Source organism: Scyliorhinus torazame, chromosome 12, assembly GCF_047496885.1.
Source record: "Scyliorhinus torazame isolate Kashiwa2021f chromosome 12, sScyTor2.1, whole genome shotgun sequence".
NCBI lineage: Eukaryota > Metazoa > Chordata > Chondrichthyes > Carcharhiniformes > Scyliorhinidae > Scyliorhinus > Scyliorhinus torazame.
In genome coordinates this window covers 225,001,376-225,014,202 of record NC_092718.1, presented here as the reverse complement: position 1 = coordinate 225,014,202, position 12,827 = coordinate 225,001,376, and the positions used below count along the sequence as shown (strand labels likewise).

Below are 12,827 nucleotides of genomic sequence, written 5' to 3'. Positions count from 1 at the left end.
TTCCTCCACCCTGTTCCAAAAGGACACGTGGCCCACTACAGCCACTATCGCCCTCAGCGGCTTTACAGGCCACTCACAGCAGGGACACATCACAGCCCCTGTACCCATTCAAATCGGCAACATCACCACCAAACACCCCGTAGTTTTAGTTGACTTGCCCCACACAGCAGAACACATTCTGGGAATCGATTTCATGAATTCAAACAATCTTTCATTTGACCCAGTCAACCAGTGTGTTTGGAAGATGGCAAAATCCGCAAGAGCCCCCGCAACGCTCAACATAGGAGAGTACGCGAACAAAATTAGCGCCGTAGACGAATTTTGGTTCAACCCGACCCCGCTTAGTACGGACAAGCAGGTTAGGGCAGTTCTGCAAAAGAACAGGGCATCACGGGTGGCTGGCTCCATACAAATAACAGGACCTGACCCTAGACCCCCAAAACAGTATGGATTTCCCCAAGAGGCAGAGGGAGAAATCTCCAAGGTAATAGAAAGCTTATTAGAGCAGGGCGTACTTAAATCAGTAGCCTCCACTAATAATGCCCCAATTTGGCCAGTGAGAAAGCCCGATGGATCATGGCGACTGACCATCGATTACTGGGAACTCAACAAAGTCACCCCCGCAGCAGCCCCCACAGTAGCCACAAGTCCTGAGACCATCATAGAATTTACAGTGCAGAAGGAGGCCATTCGGCCCATCGAGTCTGCACCGGCTCTTGGAAAGAGCACCCTACCCAAGGTCAACACCTCCACCCAACACGAAGGGCAATTTTGGACACTAAGGGCAATTTATCATGGCCAATCCACCTAACCTGCACATCTTTGGACTGTGGGAGGAAACCGAACCCGGAGGAAACCCACGCACACACGGGGAGGATGTGCAGACTCCGCACAGACAGTGACCTAAGCCGGAATTGAACCTGGGACCTGGAGCTGTGAAGCAATTGTGCTATCCACAATACTACCGTGCTACCATGCTCAAGCAGGGACTCAATTCCCGATTCTTTACGGTTTTGGGCGTCAATAATGGATTCTGGTCCATTCCATTGGCAAACGCGTGCCAATACAAATTTGCCTTCACCTTTAAAGCACAGCAGTACACGTGGACATGCCTGCCACAAGGCTTCCACAACTCCCCCTCCATTTTCCACCGACAGCTGGCAAATGGTTTAGCCAAATTCTCTCGCCCCGAATGTCTCGTTCAGTACCTAGACGACCTACTACTGCAGACAGACACCAAGGCAGAGCACATTGAGCTTCTGTCCGAACTCCTGGAACTCTTACACTCAATCGGTTGTAAAGTCAACATTAAAAAGGCCCAGATTTTGGAAGAAAAGGTGATATATTTGGGAACAATTATCACACATGGTAAACGCGAGATCGAGCATAAAAGGATTGACTCGATTGCTAAATTGCCCCTTCCCCAGAACGTTTCAGCCCTCCGGCCGTTTTTAGGACTGGTTGGCTACTGCCGAAACCATATTGACGGTTTCGCCAGCAAGGCAGCGCCCCTCTCAGACCTCCTAAAGAAAAGAGCCCCCTGGAAATGGCTTCCGCAGCATACGGATGCTGTGGACTCTTTAAAACAGGCACTCATAGCAGCCCCCGCACTACAAGTTCCAGACCCGCTTTCCCCTTACACCGTAGAGGTAGCGACCACAGACTGTACCCTTTCGGCCGTGCTCCTCCAGGAACGGCACAACCAGTTAAGGCCCGTAGCTTACGCCTCCAGAATTTTAGATGCTGTGGAGCAGGGATTTTCAGCCTGTGAGAGGCACCTGCTCGCAGTATTCTGGGCAGTGCAGTATTTTTCATATATTACCGGACTGAACCCCATTACAATTCTCACAGAACACACCCCTACCCAACCTTTACTGGACGGACGACTCAAGGACGGTACAGCAAGCCAGATTAGAGCAGCTAGATGGACCCTTCTCTTGCAGGGACGGGACATCACTGTTAAAAGGACAAAGACGCACACCTTTTTAGCCGACAACTTACAGTACCCGGGAACCCCCATGAATGCAAAATTACCACAACACAGGCCCCTTTATTGCTAAAACACCCCCCAGAAAGATAGGTAGTTCAACCAGAGCCCCCAGCACACGGACACGTGTGAGCCCATAAAGATCTATGTGGATGGATCTTCCACAGTATTGGATGGGAAGCGCATAACAGGTTGCGGTATTTATGTCGTGGACGCGCAGGAACGCGACCTCAAGGAAATATCAATAAAACTGCCAGGCCACTTAGGCGCGCAGGCAGCAGAACTTGCGGCCATCGCATATATAGTGGAACACCCAGATTCCTTCCCCAGCCCAGCAGACATATACTCGGACAGCCTCTATGTCTGCAACAGCCTCACGGAATTCCTGCCCCTGTGGAAAGCAAGAGGATTTGTTTCCGCAGATGGAAATCCCCTCCCCTCAGCCCCATTGCTCCGTCATATTTTACAGAGAGCCCAGAACAGGACTTTTGGGATATCAAAGTTTGCAGTCACCATCGTTCCTCCCCCCCTGGAAATGTGAAAGCCGACGCACTGGCTAAAGCAGGTTCCAGGCATGGATACCTTTGGACGCCCCCCGAAAGCGCACCAGTGAGTGCAGTTCAGGTCTCACAGGCAAAGATCGAGGATCTAGTGGAGGCCCAGAAGCAGGACAGCAATCTCAGGGAGATTGTAAAAGGAAACTATCCAGCACCCTATGAGAGGTTCAAAAATGCACTGACCACACATGACAGTGTGGTGTTAAAAGACACCCTTTATGTGGTTCCTGAACAGGACAGGAATCAACTGATTTGTTTGTTCCATGACGGTCATGGACATCAGGGAATCAATCCCACTACAGCCCATCTCAAGCAGCTTTGTTGGTGGCCGAATTTAAAGGACGATGTGACTTACTACATCGAGAATTGTCTTATCTATGCCCAGAATAATCCGGACAGATATGCCAAAAAGGCTGAGCTCAGCCACACCCGACCCGTTAATGGCCCTTGGACTAACCAGATTGATTATATAGGACCATTGCCCCCTTGCAGGAATGGCTATAAATATGTTCTTGTGGTGATTGACACATTTACGAAATGGGTGGAAGCATTCCCAGCCCGCACAAACACTGCAAAAACCACAGCCAAGATTTTGACCCACCACATCTTTACAAGATGGGGACTCCCCCGCAGCATTGAATCCGACCAAGGTTCCCATTTTACGGGACGTGTCATGCAGAACGTCCTCACGATATTTGGCATCACCCAAAAATTCCACATAGCATAACCCACAGTCGAGTGGTATCGTGGAGCGCATGAATCGGACCCTAAAATCCACTCTCACAAAAATGGTCCAGCAAAACAACACCACTTGGGACTCAGTCCTCCCTTTCGCGCTGATGTTTCTGCGTAATACAATTTCGACACAGCACACCACGCCCCGCCCACAGCCAATGTAACCCTACCACCCCCCAACACATCCAGCCCAGCCACGGACTCGACCTCGACTCCACCCCCTAAATATACACCCCGCCCCGGAACGCCCACAGACTGCAGCAGCAGAGACAGCGACTGTGACTCGGACGATAGCCACAGCACACCTCCCTACTATCCCCATGCGACAGGACCCACACCCAGTGAATCCGACTACGATCCGAGTGATCCCTTCATGATCACTTTCCGAAACAAACCCCACCACCGAACTACCATGACGACCCCGAATCTGTCCCCACACAACTAGACACCAACTATTGGCACCGAGATAACTCGTTCCGACTCATCCGCAACGACGAGAGCGACCCCACCTCACACCATGCAGCCCGGCCAGCCCTGATACACTCAAGAGTTTGGCACCCGGGAGAAGATGATGACCTTGGGTCTGACTCCCAAACCGAGAACCCCTTGCGACCTTGTTCGCAACAGAGAACTGAGGTGTCCAGATGATGTTTTAAAAGGAACCGCTTGGGAGAAGTGGTGTCCTTTCTGATGGAACCTGCAGCATGTTTTATGTTTTTGTAGTGTTTTGTTAAATGTTGTATGTCAGACAGGAAATTTTTTTTCACGGCCCCACGCCTTTTCGGCCGAAATCTCTGAGGACTTGCCCACAGAAACTCACTATTGCCAGACACTAGTTCAGCGGAACTAGCTTGTCTGCAGAGACTGGTTAAGGTACCAGACGCCCGTTCATAACTGCTCTTCTGGTTCAAGGAAGGAACCAATACGGCAGCTCCACCACGATGACTACATTTCTTGCCCGTTCTTGTCGGTTGCCCAGACAGTGGAGAAACGGCTTGGGACCCGGCTTGTCTGGGAACCCCCCCTCTGGTCAACTACGCTCGGGTAGGGGAGACACGGCATTGGTAGCCATCCTACCCGGGGACTCCATCCAACTCTTACCCGTCGCGACCCATATGCACCTCATTTTGGAAATTTTAGTTCAAAAAGTTTTGTTTTGTTTCAGGTAACCCTTAGGTTGCCAACCACATGCTATTTACATCTTGAAACATTTGGATGGTAAATTGCACAGTCTGCGAGACGGCTCGCACTGGTTCATTATTTGGAAGTGTGTCTTGTCCTAAAATTCGGTTTTTGGAAAAAAGAAAAATGAGGGAGTCACACATAGTGACCAATTATAAAGGGAGTAATTGGCACTAAAGGACAGACAGACTATCATACGAGATGTTAAACCAAGATAGTTACAGATACTATGCTTGTTTCCACAGAAGCTCCAGGACCGGAGAAGAGAAAGAACGAAAAGAAGAAGCACCATGAGGACATCCTCCAGATTGCTTATCTTTATGGACATTTGGTTGCGAGTGAAGGCGAACCCCATGACTTCAAGCCCCCCAGCCGTAATGTTTCACTTCCCCACAGTACCCAGAGCCCAGTCACCAGCGACACCGCACCATCTTGGTGTGCCAGGTTTATAACCTGGTACTCCCTGTCCTACGTAATAGAATCCTTATTGGTATTGGCGATACTCTGCTGCATTGTGCAGACTATGCGTCTAAGGAAACGGAGAAGGAGAGCCTACCGTGCTCGAACCCCGATATATAGGATCAGATCCCCTATTTTCGGATACGACCCCCGCGATCTATAATAAAGAGCATTCATTTGCGGTTTTATTGTAAATAAAGAAATGTAAAGATCTGTTCATGAGCAAATTGTACGATCCTGAGCTTGACTGCCAAGCCAGGGAAAATGTGTATAAACTGCTGTGATGTTGCTTGTATGGTTGAGGAAGTTAGAATAACGAAATGTTTAAGTGAGTGTAGTGTATTAAGAATAGTTAGAGGTTCCCATTTTTTGTTTTGTAATGCATGTCCCTGTTTGACATAGCGCCCCTTAGAATTGTCAGTTAAAAAATGTTTTGCACAGTTATGGTCAGTGTAGAGGCCATGAAATAAGTGCCCCCCAGGTCAGGGAATGGAAAGCAACATAGTTATGTGACCCTTCACGCTTCGCGTTAGGATCACAAGGAGGGACTGTAGCCACCTAAATTGGCCAACTCCCGATATAAAATGGCGAACGGCAAAGGCTGATGGGAAAGTCAGCCAACAACACAGAAACCAGCGGCTGCAGGTTTGCTGTGTATTTACCTCTGCAAAAACCAGACAACATTGATACACAGCGACCATCAGCATAACAAAGTAACAGCTATCTGCACACTGATGAGCAATCCCCGGGAACAATAAGTAACATTTTGGACACACAAAGCAAAGCCAGACTCCTCGGTACCAGCAGGAGCCAACACAAAGGAGGTGAACGAGCACCTCAAGACCGCCCATCGATCAGGGAACCGCTCCAGTATTGGAGAAAATCGAACCAAGCGATTGGGACAAAGTCCAATCACTTGGGACCAGGTACAGGGTCCGCCCCGAAAGGCGGGAAGCCCCTGGGGACTATAAGAGTTGAGCCCCAAGTTCAAATCGCTCTCTCTTCATCCTGCCCGAGTCACCCAGCAACACGAACCAATATTGACCGTGACCGGTGCAGTGAAGCCGGACAGTCGTAAGTCTTAATTCAACGCTCGCTACGAGATAGGCGCTCCTAGCTACCAATCCGCACCAACTTCGAATCCCACAGGCTCAGAACCCGAATGAAAGGCCATCTGTTCCCCTGACCTAGTGGGCCAGTCCAAAGTTAAGTATCGGTCTGTTAGTTGTAGAAGTAGCTTAGACGTAGAATTTGTGCATGAGTAGCGATTACTGTGTATAATAAATGTGCTTTGATTTAAATCTTACTAATCGGTGTATTGGGTTATTGATCATTACTCGGACTTGAACCTCATGGCGGTATCATAAAGATACCTGGCGACTCGAGAGCAAAAGGTAATAAAACAGAGCAATTGAACCCAGGGAAAAATCAGCAACAATACTCCCAGGTACTAATCCAAACTCTAAGATGCACCATAGAAAGCATCCTATCGGGCTGCATCACAGCCTGGTATGGCAACTGCTCGGCCCAGGACCGCAAGAAACTTCAGAGAGTCGTGAACACCGCCCAGTCCATCACACGAACCTGCCTCCCATCCATTGACTCCATCTACACCTCCCGCTGCCTGGGGAAAGCGGGCAGTATAATCAAAGATCCCTCCCACCCGGCTTACTCACTCTTCCAACTTCTTCCATCAGGCAGGAGATACAGAAGTCTGAGAACACGCACGAACAGACTCAAAAACAGCTTCTTCCCCACTGTCACCAGACTCCTAAATGACCCTCTTATGGACTGACCTCATTAACACTACACCCTGTCTGCTTCATCCGATGCCAGTGCTTATGTAGTTACATTGTATATGTTGTGTTGCCCTATTATGTATTTTCTTTAATTCCCTTTTCTTCTCATGTACTTAATGATCTGTTGAGCTGCTCGCAGAAAAATACTTTTCACTGTACCTCGGTACACGTGACAATAAACAAATCCAATCCAATCCAATCCTTACCTACTATACTTCTTGCATTAAAACAAATGCACCTCAGACCACCAGTCCCTTTGCGTTCATCATCTGCTCCCTGCCTACTCTTCCCCTTAGTCACGCTGACTTCATGATCTAGTTCCTTACAGGTTTTAGTTACTACCTCCTTACTGTCCACTAACCTCCTCATTTGGTTCTCATCCCCCTGCCACATTAGTTTAAAGATGAGGGTCTGTTCCTCTAGCTTGCGTTGAGATTCACTGGAACGATGTAACAGGCCAAGGACATAATATGCTTGTTCTCATTCGGTCCTCGAATCGTTGACTGTTGTTTCTCTCTCCACAGATGCTGCCAGACAATATAACTGTCTCCCTCTTTGTGATGTACCCACTCACAGGGCACACATATCACTGGAGGGAGTTACATTTGAGGATGTGAAGCTGTACACACCTCATGCCTGGGAATTTATATCACTTCAGCATTCACTGCTGGGCTGTGTGCTGCTTGGGGGGGAATTGACGCAGCGTCCCCTGGGTATAATACAAGGAACGTGGCTTAAATCAGCCACTCAAGATGTTGTCATAACCCCCTTTGCAGTGATTTGCTTACTGTGGTGAACAGGCAATTAACCGTCTTCACTGACTTGTCCAAGCAGACTTGGGACAATTACAGGTTCCAATTTTTAGAAACCAGGATTCTGTGTTTCAAGAAGCCACATTGCTACTTTACATCAAAACAACTCCGAAAGAGTTAATGCCAAGTTTATTGAACATGTTAAAACTGCTGGCATGACAATATTTAATTTCAACACATTCAGGAAATGAAAATCTCTGAGGAACCATTGAAGTGTCATCTTTAATATACAAGAGAGAAAAAAGGTCTTTTGCACTTACCCTATCTTTGTGAACAGCTTCCCCTGGGCATGGAGGAAATTCAGGATAAATCTTTTATTCAGCTGTTTTTTGGGGGAGGTGGAAAGGACGGAAAGAAAAAGGGAGAGGGAGAAAGAGACAATTAATCTACTCGCAGCATGATCTTATCAGCATTCAACATCAGACACAGAGGACAGCATGACCACAACCCAGTGGCAAGAAGCAGATGCTTGGAGCAGGAACGTGCCCACAGTCACACACAGACCTGCAGCTCCTGCCAAGCCTCTCTCCATGCTCAGTGGCACTCAGTGGAGTGCCACCCTCTGCTGGTAACGAATGGCACACTGTCTCCCAGTGTGCATTCATTCCCCAGAGAACTACAGACAGGCATCAGCCTGGCCTTTCGGCCTATTTGCCAACAGAACAAAGTTACATGCAAAGTATTTATTGTAAATTACACAAAACCTATTAACCAACATGCAGAAAGCAGATGCCTTGCACAGGTCAAGGCTGCAGTTAATGATCAGAACACAAACCATATTTACTCTGTTCGGTATTTCACTCAATTTCTCACACAGTGAGCCTGCAACCTCCTCCCCACCCACCACCACCCTCGTCCCAGCCTCCCCTCACTTAACTAATAAATGGTCCTCCCAACAGTGCCATGGTTCAGCACAAGTTTAAATCTCAATGTCAGCAAATCAGGAGGTGGTGGTGTAGTTGGGGCAGGACAGCATCATGTCAAGGCCAGCGTATCGAGAGGGAAACAACCAGCAAGAATCACTCCTGGGCTATTCACCTCAGAAAATGGGACACATATCCAGCCTCTTGGGTTACAGAGTGGGGCCGAGGCAGATGGGAGGAGGAAGCCAGGAGTGGGCTGGAGAAGGTGGAGGGCTGATGGGGTAAGTGATTTCCTACTCTAGCTCTCTGAGTAAGTCTTGGGGCTCTCAGGTTCTGTTAGCAAATGGCCTGCGAGACTTGCCCCTTACCCCAAAGACACAACTCTGAACAGCAGAAAGAAATTAGAAACACGCCGCTGTCACTTTCACATTTAATTTCAATAGACATGTATAACACAAACTCCTGCTTCTGGGCTTCATTCATTTGGAAAAAGCTAAAACTCAGCAGCTGGTACAAAGGGCAAACATTCCCAATCCAGCCTCCGCTTTGAACTCCGGTTCATGGGGCACTATCTCCACACAGTTCAGTGTGTTCTTCAACTGGGCCAGCTTGCCAAAGCTCAAACACATTGCTTCTATCGCAGAGTAGTGTATAACAGGACAAGACTGAACAGTATTTATTACAGTGACATTAAACAAGGACTGGTACTAATCTTTACAGTTTAATTGCTAAAACCACAATTAAACAATGCATCATCAGTAAAGAGGCCAAAAGGTCAGCCCTCGTTGTCCCACCACTGTCCACATCCAATGCTTTAAATCCCAATGTTCATTTAAGCAGAAACTTCAGATGTTCACAGTGTAGTTTGCCTCACAGAAGAAACATAAACAGCACGTTTATGCAGTGAGTCACTGGGCCATACAGACCAGAAGGTCTCAAGATAATCTGTGCTGCATTCGCTGAGCTGTGGCAGTGAGAGTTGGTACTTCAATTGGTCTTGATGGCTGTGGGCTACAGACGGCCATGTCAGCCATTCCTGCTCTCCAACTCCTCCCGTTTGATTCAGTTAGCCCCCCCCCCCCCCCCCCAAAACCCCCCTCCCCCCCTGCTGTAAAGTAAACATGTTTGGAGACGGCAAAGGGGATCAGATGGAGGGGGAGGGAAACAGAATGATGCTCAGCAGGTGAGCAGCTTGCCAACACTCAATGTCTGGGTGACAAAATGGCCACATGCGCAAAACACCCAAAGGCACCCAGAACCAACGGAACCCAAACTCCGGAAACGGAACTGCTTCTTCAGGGGAAATGAGGAGAAAGTAGGCAGAAAAGACAAAACAGCCTCAGCTTCACGGCCATTTTAAGTACAGATCAGGCCAATGGCTTATTGTCCCTTTCTCTTATTCATTGGGCAGCAGCTCCCTCCTGCACAATCTGCAATGCTGTGTGTGGCTGGGCACCTCGTCAGCTATTTTCTAATAAATGCACTCAACCCTCAAGAACACCAGCCTCATACGCTGCAACAAGCCCAGTCCCTCACTCAACGTTGTTTCGCTCCGATCGAGAGAGGTGGGAAACAGACCAAACTAAAAATAAAAAAGCCCCTTAGTGCGCATTCTCAAATAGATTTCAATTTAAATATAGCTGACAATGAATTAAAGTCACAGAGGGGGGGGGGGGCTGCAAACGCATCATTTTCCACTTTCTTCTCAGCTTAATCGGGAGTACGAGGTGAGGCAGGTAGTAGATTGACTCATACAAGCTGCTGTTCACTTGGCTCCAACGTGCAGCCTCGCCAGCGCTACACGGATCTTGTCACGTCGCTGCACCACATTTACAACAAGTGTGTGGTTTTGTGTTTAACCAAGCCAACTGCAACCTGGCACACGCTGGCCAGAGACAGCATTATGAGCACACTGGGAACCAGCAGCACTTCTTGCAATGACTCGTGTGATCAACCACTTCAGAAGTGGTTGGAGTGACCCGGGTCACAAAGTGCACAAACTCAGCCTGTATGTGACATCAGTAAAATCATTCCAACATATCGTACACCCTGCACTTCCTCAGCTATGATTCATTTGGACTTTTCCACAATCCACCAACAATAACCCATTGGTTGCTGAACAGGTTAACTCTCAGTGGAAAAAGGTTTGTTTTACTTGAGCAAGCAATGAGTGAATTACACAGAGGCACAGGTTTACGGGCATTCTATTATTGCACACAGACCTCATACTTCACTTGCCAGCATAGGTAGCAGGTGCTCAAGTGGGTGACAAGTGGTTCCGGGTGCGGCTATGCAGAGCTAGGTCGCATATTCGGCAGCTCCCACTTGGAATGGACTTTTGGGCTCTTTTACAGGGCCCCCACGGCATTTGTTTGACATTTCCCGGTGTGGGAAGAAGACTGCAACATTCCCCTGACAGTGTCCCCCAGGAATGTTATGTCTTTTGGCTACCAGACCCGGCAGAAACAGTAAAAGATTTGGCTGCAACAGGATAAACAGGGCCTCTTCCAGCATGCAGGCGGGGGAAGGGCAAGCTTAAAGCTGCAATCTGACTTGACTCTATCAAAGGTGAATTCTAGCAGCAGAGGGAACAACTGTGAAAAGATCTACCAAGGCCATTGAAGAAGCAGGGACGAGGCTTCCGGTGGCGGCCATGGAGGAGTAGGTCGCGCATTCGGCAGCTCCCGTCTGGAACGGACTCTCAGACCTTTTTCAGGAGTTTCCATAGACTTTTTGGGGCAGACTGGTGAAGCGAACACCGCCAAAAGGATTCCCTCTCGACTTCCGGTTGCGGCTATGCGGAGCTAAGCCGCACGATTCGGCAGCTCCCGCTACCACGGACTTTCGGGCTCGTTAGAGGAGCCCCAACGGAACCTTTTTTTTTTTTTGGACGCAGCCCGTGGGGAAGGGAAGAGAGAGGTCCCCCTCCAACTTCTATGAAACGTACCAGAAGTGTAACGGCCAAAGGGGCAGCACTGGAGCAACGGGAGAAGCGAGGGAAAGAAAACAAAATGGCGGCGGCCAGGGACAAAGGGGAGCTGCAGGAGTTCATCAAGCGCTGCTTCGAGGAGCAGCGCGAGGAGATGCGCAAGGAGATGTTGGCGCCTATGCTTTCGGCAATTGAAGGACTCGGGATCACCCAGAAGGCCCACGAAGCTAAGATCCAGGAGGTACAGAAAAGAGTCAGTCAGAACGAAGGCGAGCTCGTGGGCCTGGCGGTGAGAGTGGAGCAGAACGAGGCGCTACACAAGAGGTGGGCGGGAAGACTCAAAGACCTGGAGAACAGGTCGAGGAGAAAGAATCTGCGAATCCGTTTTCTCCCTGAGGGAGTGGAGGGAGCTGATGCCAGGGCATACGCGAGCACGATGCTCGAGGCGATGATGGGCACGAAGGCCTCTTCGAGGCCGCTGGAGTTGGAAGGGGCACATCGGGTGCTGGCGAAGAAGCCCCAGGCAAATGAGCCGCCAAGGGCGATGGTGGTGAGGTTCCACCGGTTCACGGACAGAGAGTGGGTCCTGAGATGGGCCAAGAAGGAGCGGAGCAGTAAGTGGGACAATGCAGAGATCCGAATATACCCGGACTGGAGCACGGAGGTTGCAAAGCGGAGAGCGGGTTTCAACCGGGCCAAAGCGGCGTTGTACCGGAAAGAAGTGAAATTCGGAATGCTGCAGCCAGCGCGACTGTGGTTCACATACAAGGGCCAACACTATTACTTCGAAACGCCTGAAGAGGCGTGGACCTTTGTACAAGCCGAAAAGTTGGACTCTAACTGTGGGTTTGTGAGGGTGGGGGTGGTGCTTTGGGGTTTGGTGTGTGATGGTTGTTGTATATAGAGGGTCAATCACGCGCAGGAAATGTTACATGGACTGGGGGAGAGAGACAAGGCCGCGACAGGAGCTGCGCCAGAGGGTGCGGAGCGGGCTTTGGAAAGGCGGGAAGGGGAACGAAGGAATGCATATGGATTGGGAGACTCCCACGCGGGGAGGTCAATGGGACGGCGGGGGAAGCCGGGGTCAGCAGGCGTCAGCTGATTTACGGGAGTGACATGGGGGGAGCAAAAATGCTAGACAGGGGTCTAGCAGGGGGGTGGGGAGGGGGGGGGGGGAAAGGCCGAAAGGGAATAGGACACAGAAGAGGTGGTCGGGGCGGGGGTCCCCCCTCTGGGGGACTGGAGGGTGAGGGAGGCGTGGACACGGGACTGGCCCAGAAAAGGAGATGGCTAGTCGGCGGGGCGTGGGGGGTGAGAGCCCCTCCAATCCGGCTGATAACGTTGAATGTGAGGGGCCTGAATAGGCCATTCAATGCCATTACCATCACTGAATCCCCATAATCACCATCCTGGGGGTTACCACTGATCAGAAACTGAACTGGACCCAGCCATATAAATACTGCGGCTACAATAATAGGTCAAAGACTAAGAATCTTGCGGCAAG

The 12,827-nt window shown here is 49.7% G+C and overlaps 1 protein-coding gene across 1 annotated transcript in view; it reads right to left on the bottom strand.

The window, feature by feature from the left end:
* Nucleotides 1-12,827, bottom strand: part of smg6 (SMG6 nonsense mediated mRNA decay factor) — a 679,747-nt gene that overhangs the window by 522,957 nt on the left and 143,963 nt on the right. Inside the window, 1 exon segment of the mRNA XM_072470017.1 lies at nucleotides 7,792-7,853. Within this exon segment, the coding sequence (XP_072326118.1) occupies nucleotides 7,792-7,853 (62 nt within the window).